Consider the following 15599-nt stretch of genomic DNA (forward strand, 5'->3'; position numbering starts at 1 on the left):
TCTCAGCTCAGTTGCGGTGTGCTGGCAGTACTGTATTCCCACTGCATACAGTTATTCTCAAAGTTGGTGAAATGACTTCATCACCTAGATATCCAAGTCATTGTCTCCTTTCTGAGAGGGTTACTGACTACAAAAGTTAGAAGAGCTAAGGGAAAAATTACCTTACAAGGGATCTGCCAGGATGTTTGTGTTTTCTGTTTTTTTTTTTTTTAATATAAGATCAGAGGGAGCTCTTACACACAAGCTAAGTGAAACTGTGAAAACATGACCAAATGAATCTAGTTTGACCAGACAAGGTCTGCTTAAAAGTATAGTAATAAATCAGGAGTCTCTTCACAGAAAAAAAAATGGTAGGGCTAAACTCTCTAAAAGTAAGCAAGCTTCATCTTTTCCCTATTAACTAGCTATTAATACACCCAGACACTGTGGATTAAGTATCTTTAAAATGTATGTTTGTAACTATAAATCACTTCTTTCTTTTTTTCAAATGAAGTCACCCATCATCCCAGAGTCCCAGGTTTGGACATGTCTGCCTTTGTCTTTTTCCTGTGCCTGCTCTCCTGAAGTGATTGGGTTTGTTTGCCCTGAGACTGGTGGAAAATAACATCTTTGTAATGCTTCCAAGTAAACATGTTAAGTGCTGGACAGCCTTGCACCTCCCTCTTTCCTGAATTCAGAGTGGTTCTAGCTCTCACAAGTGTTTTCAAAGCGAGGGATAGTTATATTCTGTTCTTCCAGGTGCCTGAAGTCGCTTAAGGTATAGCTTAAAGCACCTGAGGTTGGTATTGGAAGTTGGGGAATTCCTAGGGGGCCACTCAGAGCAATGGTTTTCGGGGTGTATAATTAGTGCAGACACCGTTCACAAGGTTCTTCAGTTGCTGTTGTGCAGGTACTGTAGACCTACTCAGTGCTTGCCTGGGATGTCCTTTAGGAACTCTTTCTTTTCCAGGATGTTTCTAAAGCTTTGGTAGAAAATTCCTAGTGTCTGATCTCTTTAGTAGGAATGCCAAGTGCGACTGCCTCCAAAGGATGAACATATAAAGCATGGAGGAAGAATTGTGCTTTGGGGAAAAAACATGCATACTGTGAAGGGAGACTCTCCTTCCTGTTCCCAGAAGGTCAACTGTAGGTCTTAATCTGCACTGTAATATAAACTTTGATGTAAACTACTGCAATTTCCTTGCCACAGAAAAGCAGGCTTCTTACTTTGTCTAGTAGAGTTCCTCCCTCGTAAGACAATTCTCCAAAGTGCCTAGTGATTTTTTTTAAATTATTTTGAATCCACTTTAGAAGTGGGATCTTGGTGTTTCTGAAGAAGTGATTCATGTTGAACACTTAATGTTTTAGAGACTGACCAGTAGTCTTGAGTAAAAGACTAGTTCAGTTCTGAAACACAGCAGTGGTCTGTTGCTTTTGATGAAAATCAGTCCCCTCCTTCCCCCATCACTTACCTGGCTAGATTATCTGATTGCTTTGGGTATCCTATGTCTCTCAAACTTAGTTCTTCCCATCACCTTTCTCCTTCCTGTTGAAGTAGGTGGTCACTGGAGGAGGGGCACATTGTCCTGACCTGTACAAGTGTTGAAGACACACTAGTGAAGTATTGGGTGGTAGAATTCCTTAATGTGAGAGACGAGGTGACTGTGCTTATAGCCCTGCCTCTCAGCAAACTCTTTGTGCTCTGGAATGAGCTGCTATTACCTGTGAACTAGGAGGTGAACTGGTGAACACACATGCACCAGTTACTTTGGAATAGCTGACGCATCTTGTGTGGAGGTGATGCAGTAGTGAATCATGTGCAGTACAAGGGTTGAATGACTTCTATCTTCTGTTGACTCCGGTTCACTTAACCAGGACAGCAGGAGAACCGATGAAGTGTTCAACTGTTCAGTTTACCACCGTGAAGACGGTACAAGGCATTTCTTCTTTTGAGCCAAGCAAGACTTGCCTGTTAGCTGCCCTGCTTTGTAACATGACAGTGCGATATTGGTCTTTATGCTTTCGCTTTTTAAAGAGATCAAGTCATATTTGGTCTGAATGTGTTTTAATTTCTGTTCTGAAACCTTATGGTACCCTAGAAGGGAGGAGCCGAGTTAAAATGGGCTGCCTTGCACATGCATGATTTACTTAAGTGAGTGTGTTCGCTGCAGTGAGGCATATAAAGGAAGAACTGGCTTTTGCGGCCAGTGAGGAGATGAAAGGAAGCTGTGGAGCATATTAACCACAGAAAGAGCTTCTAGCAAACTGACTTGTGCCATAAACACGGCTTTGCAAAACACAAGAAGTTGTTAAAATGCTAGAGATCTGGTACTGTGCAGTGTGTGCTTTCGAGGCAGAAGACTGAGTAACTGCGCCCAAACAGAAAGCAATGTTCAGTAACAGGCTGCAGGATTGCCAGAAACGTGTGTGGGAGAGGAGGAAGAAGGACAAATTTCTGTGCCATGGTGATTTGACAGGGTTCTGCTCACCACTGGGGGATCCTTGCCAGTAGTATGGCCTTGTAAGCGCACCTTATTTTATAGTTAGCACCCCCCACACCAAAAGGTCATACACACATGCACATATAATCTGTGCGTGTGTATATATAGTGCCTCCAGATTAGGTAGGAGGGGAGAGGGAAGGAAAGAAGGAAGGTGCTAAACTTCAGTGTTCCTAGCAACAACCAGCTTAGCAAAAGCTTGCAAATAACTTCATGCAGGCAGAATCAGCTTTCTGGCCATTCAGTGCTAACAGTGTAATGCAACACAGTTAAGTTGTAATTGGCCAGGACTTTTCCTGCAGCCTGTGGGTGATACTTCATCTATGCTGAGGGTAGCTGGCACACTTGTTCTGAGTTAAATGCATTGCAAAACAAGGCTTTAAAAAACAAGGGGAAATCTAGATCCCAGGGAAATAATGTTTTTCTGTTTTCAGGACTGCAGTGCTTGTGGTGTTTACATGTCTTGCAAAAACTGTTACTGCTTATGCATGTCAAAATCATTGTTCACAACTGCTTTGAAGTAAAACTGTACCTGTCCTTTTTTATGTGATAGTCTCGACTCCTTCAAGTGACAAAATACTGGTGCCAGTAATTTCACATAGGAGACATTTAAGCGGTGCGGCAAATGGGGAGATGTAGCCACTGAAGATGACTTCCAATTCACTTACGAATTTAAAACCAAGAGGGCTCCTGCAATCACAATAATGACTTTGAACAGTAAACTGCTGAAGATGCAGCAAAGCAGTTCTGAACTTCCACAAAAGTGTGTGTTAATAGCTTCACTAACATGCTGTATGTTTCCTTGCAGATGGTTCCACCAAGGCCCCAATCCCTATACTGGTACGCAGGACTGGCTTTATTCTGGCAACTACTGGGACAGAAACTACTTTAACTTGCCTGATATTTATTAAAATGCAATAAGGAGCCTGTGACTGATACAAACAAGTCTTAATCTGTTTTAGTGTTTCCCCTTGTTTTACTTATCTCCTGAAAAAACTGACATGTTATCAAACAGAATATTAAGCATCTCCACAGTAAATCTGGTGGTACATGACCTGCAGTCCCATAGGTAGGGGACTAATTTTTCTGGCTGATGGTGGGTCCTGTGTGGACAAAGTAAGTCGCCATGGTTTCGAGCTGCCCTGTTTGCTGAATACACCTATATTAGGTTGTGGTGTATGAGGAGTAGAACACCTTCGGCTGTTCTGTGAATACTTTCTTTCGTAGATAACATTGGCACAAGTAAAACTGGTTTTATTTATTGTGACATGGGAATGTTTAAAAGCACACACAGTAGTTGCAATATTCTGTTCTTAAATGAAGAAGGGTGTGTCACTTTTGTAAAGATGTAATTTTTCATAAAGTGACTTTTCTTTTACTAAAGTAACTCCCTTAAATCCTGAGCTCTGGTCAGAGTTTCCAGAAGTGTTCCCGTCCCTGGAGCATTAATGCAGTTGTTTAAGCTGGTAACATTACTCAGAGGTATTTATTCAATGTCTCGTGCAGTGTGTTTTGAATTTTGCTCTCCTGTTTTGCTACCAACCTTATGGTTTAAGGAATTAAGAGCCATTTAAATATCTACGGATTTGATTTGGACTGCACACTAGTAACAGGTTTTAAAAAAATCTGTTTCATGCACTAAAAGTTCTGGTGCCCAGCACCACTGCAAAAAGGTAAGAACCTAATCAGTCCAGGACCCAGTGGAACGTGGCGGGGGGGACAGGACCTGTGTCTGTACTGTGCAGACTCCCTGGGAGGAAGTCTTGTGCATTTCAAAGGTAGTAGAGCACCTCAGTGAGGCCTCCTGTGCACAGCTGCTTTACCCCTGTTCAGTGGGGTGCATTCAATCTTAGAGTGTAAGTTTATATTGAACTGTGTACAGAGCTTCTAGAGGGCAAGCTGCTCTTTGTACAATATTTTAACTGCTGTCTGGAGGTTAGTGTTAATTGAGTAATTTAATTGCTACTAAATAAAGGCTTCAAAACTTCTTGCATCTAGTCTAGAGTGAGTGGTGTTTGACAGCGCTGACCCTTTCTGAGCAAGCCTACTCCAAAAGCTGCTGCAATGAAGTTGTGTAATGATGTGCTTCAAGGACCACTTTTCCCCTAAGCAGAACAGTCTGCGAATGGTGGGGGGGGGATGGCTGGGGAACTGAGAGCTTTCTCCTTGAATATGCAGTGAGGCTGCAGCTCTAGTCTTGAGGGTGGACTACTGAAACTGTGAATAAGGCAACGAGATGCTTTCTGTTTTTATTCTGTGGACTACTAGAATTACCCATGTAGTGATGCTGAGATATATTTGCGTAGGTAAGGGAAAGCCTTTTCTTTGGCAGTCTTTCATGTGAGGGCCCCGTTCTCACAGTGACATCTCACAGTAGATGCAGAAATTGAATACCTGCACTGCCTCTTGGAAGTGTCATCTCTGCACTCAAGCCTCTGCTCTGGCCAGCATTCCTTGAAGTCTGACAATTCCTGTGCAACTTCAAGTGGGATTCTGAGATACGTAGAAACAGTCGAGCTGCTGGGTCAGTGCTTTAGCAGGTCACACAGCACCGAACACTTAGTGCTAGGAAAAACAAAGCATTTGGTTCCTGCCTGCCCACCCGGGTTCAAGAGAGGGAAACCGCTATACAACATCAACTTTTTTTCTTTTGTTTTGAGCAACTTACTTCTGTTTCATAAGAACAGAGGGGTTTTTTTCCTAGACCTATTCATGCTTCAAGAGTCTGGCATATTTAAGTGACCCTAGCTGTAGTTGTAAAACCTCTAAAGCAAAATAAAGGTACTCTTCCTCAAAGCATAGCCTCAGCTGTCCTCCTCGATAAAGCATAGTTTGAATGAATTGACCATGTGTAAGAATAAGTCCTTTCTCTAGTTGACAGTATAACTGTCCTCTTGTTCCTGACATTTGTGTACAGTTCCTTTCTAGAATATAACCCCAGCAGTATAGACTCCGCCTGGTTACACTGAACTAACTTTGGCTCTGTATGTAATCTGCCAGCATCGTTGGGGCTTATGCATAGACCACGTTAGCTCAGTGAAGAAGCTGGGCCACTCTTCAGCTGAAACAGCTGCAGCAGATGTGTCTCAGTGGTCGTAATTCACACAAAGTTAACATTCAGGGTGTTGTGCTAGGAAAGTACAAAATGCACAGGAATGGAGTTCCAGTTGCTGGCTTTTTTGCAGCGTTTGCATTATTTGATTTATTACGATGTCAGCTCCATTCCTCCGGAACTCTTCCAGAAGTTCAAACGGTCTCTCTTCTCAACCTGTTTAAAAAACAACATGAACTCAGTAGAAAGTATGCAGCAAGAACTACGTTAATTGCTACCTAAATGCACTCTAAGTTGAGGGTATTTTACCACTCTGAATATTACACTGTGCCTAGCCTGAACCTTAAGGGTTCAAGATGTGTATGAATGCGAGATTAAAATCTTGGTTTACTTTAGACTAAAACCAGAGCAAGACTCATACTAATAATTGCCAAGTGTAACAAGCAGAAGGTGGCATTGGGTCTGTTATGTATGACAAGTAGTTTAACCACTGGTCTTAAACCTTATTTTATTTTGAAAAGGGTGAAATTAAGCTTTTAGTAGTAAAATCCAAACACTAGCATCACCCTATAGCAAGACCCATGCAAGAAGCAAGCTTACTTCTTCATGACCCTGCTCTGGGCATGGGCCCACTGTAATGGTGATATCTGTCCTGCAGTTCTACAGCTTTCTGCAAGAGCATTTATACCTGTGCGCGTATCATCAGCTGGTGAGCCTTTCTTTGCAGATATCACATCATCCAGAGGGATGGCAACTGAGAAGACGTGGGGTGTGCATGGCTTAGCCGCAGTTTCCTCTGCAGAATTAGAACTGGGGCTTGCCGTATCTGTTTTCTCATCAGCTGGCCTGGCAACTGGGACAGGGGCTGTAGTGAATCTCCTCCTAGCACCTGTACCTTGCTGTGCAAAGGCAGCATGGCTAGGAATAGGTTTCCAGTCCTGTATGTTCTGAATGTTAGAGCCCACTAAAATGAAAGGTGGGGCATCTCTCTTCTTGCATTTTTCTTGCATCACGTAAATTGGAGCAGATGCTTGTGACAGCTGAGGAATAGGTTTCCAGTCCTGTATGTGCTGAACATTAGAGCCCACTAAAATGAAAGGTGGAGCATCTCTCCTCGTTCGTTCTTCTTGTACCACATAAATTGGAGCAGATATGTGTGACAGCTGAGGAATAGGTTTCCCGTCCTGTATGTTCTGAACGTTAGAGCCCACTAAAATGAAAGGTGGAGCATCTCTCCTCTTGCTTTCTTCTTGTATCACATAAATTGGAGCAGATACTTGTGACAGCTGACCACATTGTTGATCTTCTCCCCTGGAAAGACTGAGGGTTGCCTGGGAATAAGGAACACCAGCTCCAGCAGAAGAAAGGGATGGTGGTGATTTTTGACCTTGTCTCAAGTCAGTTAGGCGATAGAGGGTCCACACATTAGAATGTAGTGGTGGCTGTCCTGCTTCACTTGATGCCATGGCTACAAAGATAAAAACAGGAGCGCTGGTATCAGAAGTGGTGAATTCCAGTCATATTATAAATCCTTATGTTTAAAACAAACATACCTACACCTAGTGAAAGCAAGCATGTTAGAGAACAGAGCTGGGCTAGCAAACGCTGTTTGGCATGTGGCTGACACGCACCTGCAGCCTAGAAAAAGTAAAACCGTTTATGGTCAGAGCAGAGGCTCTTCTGGGTAAGCATTTGTCTGGCATTTCTGAAAATAAAGTTTGTCAAACTCGCCCAAAAGTTTGGTTTTTTCTTAAAAGAGCCAATGTTCATTTACAAATCTGTCTAAGCTCAGCTCTCCTCTACACAGTGCTTTGCTGAGACCTCACAGCTGTATAAATTCTGCAGCCTGGGACAGGGCTTGGACAGATTCTGCAGTACCAGGGGGACTCGAGGCAGGGGAGCTCTGCCCTGGAGGGTTTCTCCAGCTGGGCAAGGCAGGAGCTTGGGCACACATCACCACCACCAGGGAAGAGATGCTGGTGAGGGCCTCACCAAGAAAGATGAGCACCAGCTCTCTTGCTGTTTGTGGAACTGATGACCAGTGCTTAGCCCTCCCAGCCCAGCTGCGGAAACTCACCAAGCTCAAGACAGCACAGGCAACCACCACCATTTTTTCCCCTAATGGAAAGCCTTCTAGGTCAGTGCTGGAATATGAGATCTTTCAGGGGAAGAGAATCAAAACTAGGCCTCCAGCTGGCCACCTCTCTTCAGCCACACGTATTACATCTTAGGTCTCTCACACCTGCTTCAGAAAATATGGCTTGTTTTGAGCAAGACCACTTGCCATCAATGGGCACCTCCCCATCGCTCTTATCTGCATATTTGCTTACGGGAGGCCTGCCCAGAGCTAGCCACATCTCTTGGAACAGACGGCAGAGAGATCTGACACGTGCACTGGGGCCAAGCAGGCAGCGTCGGCAGAGTAGTTTCTTTGAAGTCATCTCTACCCTGCGTTGCACTGACATAGGTGCTTTTCCATTTAATGACCACTGATGAAGCTGTAGACCTGGAAGCTGGAACAGGAAGATGACACAAAGACCCAGACTTTCTTACCTGACAAGACATAAACTTGCTCAGCTGATTCCGCTTGGGCTGTAGATTCCATTCTCTTAGGGTAGCACACTAAATCATCAACAGATGGACCTAAGGTTGTAGCACTTGAGCCCTGGCCTGCATCTAATGGCTGCTCAACCTTTAACATACAAGCTGTTTGGTCTATAAAGGGTATGGTTATTTTCTCTGGAAACTGCTCCACATAATGGGGAACCTCTGCATCCATAATCAGCTTAGCCCAATACAGTGAAACAACCTCAGTGGTTGAGGTAACCTCAGCTTCATGGCAGGAAGGCCCAGCCTGCAATGGATCTTTAGGAGCAGGTGATGGTGACAGAGGTGATGGTTCTTCCCACAAGGGGACTGAGGAAGCTTGATTTACATCATTTGTTGAGGCATCAGCCTGGCTGTCTGAGGGACCTAGTTCTCCAGCTATGGAGGACTGACTCCACGCTCCTGGTTGTGACCTAAGAGCCTCTAGAGAAGCCTCAGCTGCTGGGACAGCAGAAGCATCTTTAGCAGCACGTCCTACTGGTGTAAATTCATTCTCGGAGGTCTGAGAGTCCTCGTAAAGGGTCTGCACACTGGCTGCCACATCCCTCACAGAATAAAGAGAATCACTGTTACCCAGCTCATGGGCAGCAAGCTGTGCAGCCTCAGCAGGGACGTACACCAGGTCAGGTCCCTCAGGGGATGAAGCTCCATCAGACCCAGGGAGGGATCTGCCTTCTGCAATGGATCTGGCAGTTGATGGGTATTGAGTTATTTTGGACCTATATTCAATATCAGGTTCTTCAAGGAGCTGGTCTTCCTCTGTGTCCGTACACTTGTCCCTTTGCTTGGGCTCCCCAGAAAACAAAGTATCTGTGTACTCTGATGTCTTCTCTTCTGCAAGGTAAAAAGCACATAATGGCAATACATGAGCACCTCTTTCCATTTAAATAAAATTAAGAGTGATCTCAGCATCAACTCAATTAGATGCTCTACAGCACATTTATGAGGCTTCCCGGGTTGCAGAGATGGAATAATTCAAGGAGGGGGGTTGCTGCTTGTCTATCAATAAGGGCAAAGAAAATTCAGAGGGCAGTGGTACCACTTCAAAATCTAGGAAGCTTTAACAGCATTCATGGTCCTGCGGTGATGGCTACATTGTTATCTACTACCCATAAACATTGCTACACTTACAGGTTAAAAGATTAAACCTTTTACATTAAGCACGTCATACAAGCCAGCTAGAAGAGCAACGCTCCTCTTTGCAATGCCTCAAAACTCTTTGGATCCATACAAGTTATTTTAGATGCACAGGTGGTAACATTTTAGCCTCCCCAAAAAACTGGATTAGTTGAAGTGACAGGTATCCAAATGATGAACAGGATAAGCCATGAACAAATTTTACAAACAGACTGAAAAAGGGCTTCTAGATTAGTTATCAAGGGAGGAACACAAGAGAGTACTCATGGGATCAAAACAGTGTTCCATCACATGGTTAATAAAACCCTCACAGCCGTCCTACCTCTCCCGCGGCCTGGGACAGGGCTTGGACAGATTCTGCAGTACCAGGGGGACTCGAGGCAGGGGAGCTCTGCCCTGGAGGGTTTCTCCAGCTGGGCAAGGCAGGAGCTTGGGCACACATCACCACCACCAGGGAAGAGATGCTGGTGAGGGCCTCACCAAGAAAGATGAGCACCGGCTCTCTTGCTGTTTGTGGAACTGATGACCAGTGCTTAGCCCTCCCAGCCCAGCTGCAGAAACTCACCAAGCTCAAGACAGCACAGGCAACCACCACCATTTTTTCCCCTAATGGAAAGCCTTCTAGGTCAGTGCTGGAATATGAGATCTTTCAGGGGAAGAGAATCAAAACTAGGCCTCCAGCTGGCCACCTCTCTTCAGCCACACGTATTACATCTTAGGTCTCTCACACCTGCTTCAGAAAATATGGCTTGTTTTGAGCAAGACCACTTGGCATCAATGGGCACCTCCCCATCGCTCTTATCTGCATATTTACCCACGGGAGCACGGGAGGCCTGCCCAGAGCTAGCCACATCTCTTGGAACAGACGGCAAAGAGATCTGACACGTGCACTGGGGCCAAGCAGGCAGCGTCGGCAGAGTAGTTTCTTTGAAGTCATCTCTACCCTGCGTTGCACCGACATAGGTGCTTTTCCATTTAATGACCACTGATGAAGCTGTAGACCTGGAAGCTGGAACAGGAAGATGACACAAAGACCCAGACTTTCTTACCTGACAAGACATAAACTTGCTCAGCTGATTCCGCTTGGGCTGTAGATTCCATTCTCTTAGGGTAGCACACTAAATCATCAACAGATGGACCTAAGGTTGTAGCACTTGAGCCCTGGCCTGCATCTAATGGCTGCTCAATCTTTAATGGATAAGCTGTTTGGTCTACAAAGGGCATGGTTATTTTCTCTGGGAACTGCTCTACATAAGGTGGAACCTCTGCATCCATAATCAGCTTATCATCCCAATGCAGTGAAACAACCTCAGTGGTTGAGGTAACCTCAGCTTCATGGCAGGAAGGCCCAGCCTGCAGTGGATCTTTAGGAGCAGGTGATGGTGATGGTGACAGAGGTGATGGTTCTTCCCACAAGGGGACTGAGGAAGCTTGATTTACATCATTTGTTGAGGCACCAGCCTGGCTGTCTGAGGGACCTAGTTCTCCAGCTATGGAGGACTGACTCCACACTCCTGGTTGTGACCTAAGAGCCTCCAGAGAAGCCTCAGCTGCTGGGACAGCAGAAGCATCTTTAGCAGCACGTTCTACTGGTGTAAATTCATTCTCGGAGGTCTGAGAGTCCTCGTAAAGGGTCTGCACACTGGCTGCCACATCCCTCACAGAATAAAGAGAATCACTGTTACCCAGCTCATGGGCAGCAAGCTGTGCAGCCTCAGCAGGGACGTACACCAGGTCAGGTCCCTCAGGGGATGAAGCTCCATCAAACCCAGGGAGGGATCTGCCTTCTGCAATGGATCTGGCAGTTGATGGGTATTGAGTTATTTTGGACCTATATTCAATATCGGGTTCTTCAAGGAGCTGGTCTTCCTCTGTGTCCGTACACTTGTCCCTTTGCTTGGGCTCCCCAGCAAACAAAGTATCTGTGTACTCTGATGTCTTCTCTTCTGCAAGGTAAAAAGCACATAATGGCAATACATGAGCACCTCTTTCCATTCAAATAAAATTAAGAGTGATCTCAGCATCAACTCAATTAGATGCTCTACAGCACATTTATGAGGCTTCCCGGGTTGCAGAGATGGAATAATTCAAGGAGGGGGGTTGCTGCTTGTCTATCAAATAAGGGCAAAGAAAATTCAGAGAGCAGTGGTACCACTTCAAAATCTAGGAAGCTTTAACAGCATCCATGGTCTGCAGTGATGACAGAGCTAAATCCTCTCTGAAAAAACATTATTCTGAATACCATCCCAAGCCAACACCGACCCATTTATAATCCAAGGTCAGTCTCGGGCAATGCCACAGAAAAGAAAGGCTCCCTTGAGCTACACAAACTAGCTAGCTACCTACTGGTGCACAAACAGTCCCAAAACCCGTGCAGGCACTGTGGGTGGGAGACTCCAAGGAAACCTTCCTCGAGCTTGCTAAGGAATTCCTCTCTGGTCGTCCCCTTTCATAACACAGTTATGTGACCGCATCGTAGGGGATGGACAACACAGAAAGAGACGGACTAAGTAGTCTACAAGGAAAAAGGTGCAGGAAGGACCTGTTTTGGAGCTTGGTGAACATGCAGGGGTCAGTTCACAATCACATAAGCAAACCACCGACAGGCATTCAGACAGAAAATTTCTCCATTATGCAGCCGCTCTCCATCATATTTGAAAAGTCACAGTGTCAGGCAAAGTCCCCAGTGACTGGAGAAAAGGGAATATTGCACCCATTTTTAAAAAAAAAAGGTAATAAGAGGACCCTGGGAACTACCGACCCGTCAGCCTCACCTCCATGCCCAGTAAGAACATGGTACAGATGCTCCTGAAAGATACGTTGAAACATACAGGAGACAGGGAGGTGATTAAAGACAGCCAACATGGCTTCATCAAGGGCAAATCGTGCCCGACTAATCTACCGGCCTTCTATGATGGATTGACAGCATCAATGGACTCAGGAAGAGCTAAGGATGCCACCTACCTGGACTTCTCTAAGGCCTTGGATACAGTCCCACACAACAATCTGGCCACTAAATTGGACAGAGATGGGTTGGATGGATGGATAAGGAATTAGCTGGACGGCCATGTCCAAAGAGTTACAGTCAACAGCTCAATGTCCAAGTGGAAACCAGTAATGAGTGGTATCCCTCAAGGGCCCGTACTGGGGCCAATACTATTTAGTATCTTCATCAGTGACAGAGAGTTGGATTGAGTGCACCCTCAGCAAGCTTGCGGATGACACCAAGCTGAGTGGTGCAGTTGATATGCTAGAGGGACAGGATGCCATTCAGTGGGACCTTGACAGGCTAGAGGAGTGGGGGCCCATGCGAACCTCATGAAGTTAACAAGGCTAAGGGCAAGGTTCTGCACCTGGGTCAGGGCAATCCCCAATATCGATACAGACTGGAGGAGGAACAAATTGAGAGCAGCCCTGTGGAGAAGGACTGGTGGTACTGGTGGATGAAAAGCTGGGCATGAGCCGACAATGTGCGCTCTCAGCCCAGAAGGCCAACTGTATCCTGGGCTGCATCAAAAGAAGCATGGCCAGCAGGTGGAGGGAGGTGATTCTGCCCCTCTCCTCTGCTCTGGTGAGACCCCACCTGGAGTCCTGCATCCAGCTCTGGAGCCCTCAGCACAAGAAAGACATGGAACTGTTGGAGCGGGTCCAGTGGAGGGCCACGAAAATGATCAGGGGGATGGAACACCTCTCCTATGAGAACAGGCTGTGAGAGTTGGGGCTGTTTAGCCTGGAGAAGAGAAGGCTCCGGGGACACTTATTGTGGCCTTTCAACACTTAAAGGGGGCTTATAAGAAAGATGGAGAGAGACTTTTTACCAAGGCCTGCATTGACAGGACAAGGGGCAACAGTTTAAACTGAAAGAGGGTAGATTGATATTAGCTGTCACGAATTTTTTTTACAATGAGGGTGGTGAGGCACTGGAACAGGTTGCCCAGAGAAGTTGTGGATGCCCCATCCCTGGAAGTGTTCAAGGCCAGGTTGGATGGGGCTTTGAACAACCTGGTCTAGTGGAAGGTGTCCCTGCCCATGGCAGGGGGGTTGGACTAGGTGATCTTTAAGGTACCTTCCAACCCAAACCATTCTATGATTCTATGATTATGCCAGAATTGCCGTGTGACATCATTAATGCACATTTGCAAACGCACTAAAATTTAGCCTTTGGTGATGCTTAAGTCACACTGCAATATCCACCAGGCATTTTTACAAGAAGAAAACTGCTTCAAGTGCTGAAATCAGTGGTGGTTAGCTTTTGTAGAGGAGATCCTTAGCTAGGAATAAGATAGCAGCACTTTCTGTTCATAGCTGGGGTTCTCTTCATTGCTGTAATTACCTTAGTGTATAGCGCTCCATCTACAGACCAGGGCTTTCTCAAGTACTGGCTAGTTTCAGCATTACTTGGAACCTAGCTTAGGTGGCCTTTGTGAATAAAGAGAATATTTGAAGCTGCTGACACTTAGGGTAAACAGACAATGGAGACTCAAACCAGTGGGGCAGATACAAACGGGCTGTGGGCTAGACAACGCACCCACATCAATGCTCCCACACAGCCTTCATGTGGCACCGCGGATTCCAGCCCTTACAGCCAAACCCAGGGAGCAGATGAAAGCTCCCAGCACTTCCCAAAGGAATGAGCATCCCACAGAATCAAGTCATCTTTTTATAAACAAAGAGATACAATATTTCTTTGCACAAAATAGTGTAAAGTCGCTATCTGCTTAGGGGGTGATAAATCACACTGCAATATGTTAAAATTAAAAGGACCAAAAGCATCCAGGCTCTCGCCTATACTCAAGGAGAAAGTACAGCATCCCAGGGGACTCATTCTTCCCACATTAAACAGAAACAAGCGTTTTCTGAAGGTGCCCGACTCTTCAATAGCACAGAGCTTATGTGACTAGAGACGGACGGGATGCCGCCCATGATAAGTGAAAACTACTTGCATCCATTCGGGTTGGAACATTGTCTCAAAATATCTTAAAAGAACAAACAGCAACCATCTTACCGCTAACGAACTTAAACTGTTCAACCAGTTCTGTTATATCCAGATTTGGATTCCCTGAAAACAGAAGCAGAAATTAAGTTGGAGTAGGATAGCACTCTCAAATAGCTCAGCTCTTCAGATAAAGCAGTGGTAGGAACAAACCTTTTCGAAAGGCGACGAGCTCTTGGAAATAGAGCGCGACAAACTCAATGATGTCATCCGGGTTGTTTTCTATGACAGCCCGACTCACCCCCTCAAGCAGGGTCTTGAGGCCATGTGGAACAACCAAACTGGTCTTTGAAGACTGCATCTTCGTCTACTCAAGTTGGCTTACAGTTTCTTATCTGTACAAACAGAACCCCTCAGCTGAGCGTCTACCCCGCCCCAGTGTGAAGCATCTAACACCGAGGACATGATCGCAGCTGCTCAGCCCTTGCAATGCCATCAATAACCCTCCTCCTCCACCCCTTCCCAAACATTCCTCTAACTTAAAGGGGGCATTTACCATTTGCAGTGACCAAATCCTTTACCCTGCCTCTGCACCTTGAGGCAGCAGAAGGCATGGTCAGGGGGGCCAGCCCACTAGGGAACAACGATGGGAATTCAAACCCACGCCATGAACACCCTTTTTTAAAGATAAAACCCACCAAAGCACACTCCCGATGAGCCACAAAAGCTTTTTCGTGTTCAAGCAAAGGGTTTACAGGACACTTCTTCCACCCCTCTCCTCCTCCATCCCCTCCGGCTGCTCTCTCCTGGTCCCTGCCTCCTGCCGGTGCCCCCCGACAAGGCCACCATGCCCAGCCGGGAGGGTGTGATGTCACAGTGCCCGTGCATCATCAGCGCGGCAGCGCTGAGGTTCGCAGCTGTCAGTGGCTGTGCTCCAGCTCTGCAGTGTTACTGTTTGTTGGTTGAAAAGGGTTAAAAGAAAGGAGCGGAAGGCGAAATACACAATTTAAATTCACAGTCAGGCAGCCAGGGCACTCCGCGGCCGCGTGACACTGCAGCTCATCAGCGAGGGCTTTCCTCCTGCAATAAACACCTTGATTTTCACTGTCACACAAGAATCGGTGCATTTTATGGACACAACCGTTTGAGCACAACTCTATTTATAGACCTTTTAATAATATATTTTAAGGTCGAAGTATGGTGTCATGGCCGCTGCCGCTCAGGACAACCAGCATAAGGGCTGCAAGGGTGAGGCCGAGCACCTATGGGTGCTGCCTGCCACATGGCGCGGGGGAAGCAAGCGCCCACAGCGCTCACACCATGTGAGCCGCTCCCTTTTCTCCCTTCCCACGCTGCTGTGAAACCCGTTCCTGCTTTCTGCTGCTGACTTG

At 46.1% G+C, this 15599-nt stretch overlaps 2 protein-coding genes across 14 annotated transcripts in view; one reads left to right on the plus strand and one right to left on the minus strand.

Annotated features, from left to right (window-relative positions):
- Nucleotides 1–4472, plus strand: part of OSBPL1A (oxysterol binding protein like 1A) — a 79103-nt gene extending 74631 nt beyond the window's left edge. For all 13 annotated transcript variants that reach the window (XM_075141963.1, XM_075141962.1, XM_075141965.1 and 10 more), the window contains one exon: nucleotides 3288–4472. In XM_075141963.1, coding sequence (XP_074998064.1) covers nucleotides 3288–3390 — 103 coding nt within the window. In that variant the 3' untranslated portion in view covers nucleotides 3391–4472. The remainder of the gene's footprint in view (nucleotides 1–3287) is intronic.
- Nucleotides 4473–4853: 381 nt separating this feature from the next.
- On the minus strand, nucleotides 4854–14710 carry CABYR (calcium binding tyrosine phosphorylation regulated). Its single transcript, XM_075141975.1, has 6 exons — nucleotides 14422–14710; nucleotides 14281–14334; nucleotides 10325–11221; nucleotides 8085–8972; nucleotides 6220–6999; nucleotides 4854–5747 (listed from the first exon to the last, which is right to left on the minus strand). Exons 1-6 carry the CDS (start codon nucleotides 14567–14569, stop codon nucleotides 5743–5745), a joined length of 2772 nt encoding a protein of 923 aa, XP_074998076.1. The 5' UTR covers nucleotides 14570–14710; the 3' UTR covers nucleotides 4854–5742.
- Nucleotides 14711–15599: the final 889 nt, after the last annotated feature.

This window comes from Calonectris borealis, chromosome 2 (assembly GCF_964195595.1).
Source record: "Calonectris borealis chromosome 2, bCalBor7.hap1.2, whole genome shotgun sequence".
Classification (NCBI taxonomy): Eukaryota; Metazoa; Chordata; class Aves; order Procellariiformes; family Procellariidae; genus Calonectris; species Calonectris borealis.

What these genes read in the sequence shown, in the direction of transcription:
- CABYR (XM_075141975.1), bottom strand. Translation starts at nt 14,569, where the DNA reads ATGCAGTCTTCAAAGACCAGTTTGGTTGTTCCACATGGCCTCAAGACC. An exon ending in GCAAGTTTATGTCTTGTCAG is followed by an intron (nt 8,973 to 10,324) that starts GTAAGAAAGTCT and finishes TTTACCTTGCAG; the next exon opens with AAGAGAAGACATCAGAGTAC. An exon ending in GCAAGTTTATGTCTTGTCAG is followed by an intron (nt 7,000 to 8,084) that starts GTAAGAAAGTCT and finishes TTATCTTTGTAG; the next exon opens with CCATGGCATCAAGTGAAGCA.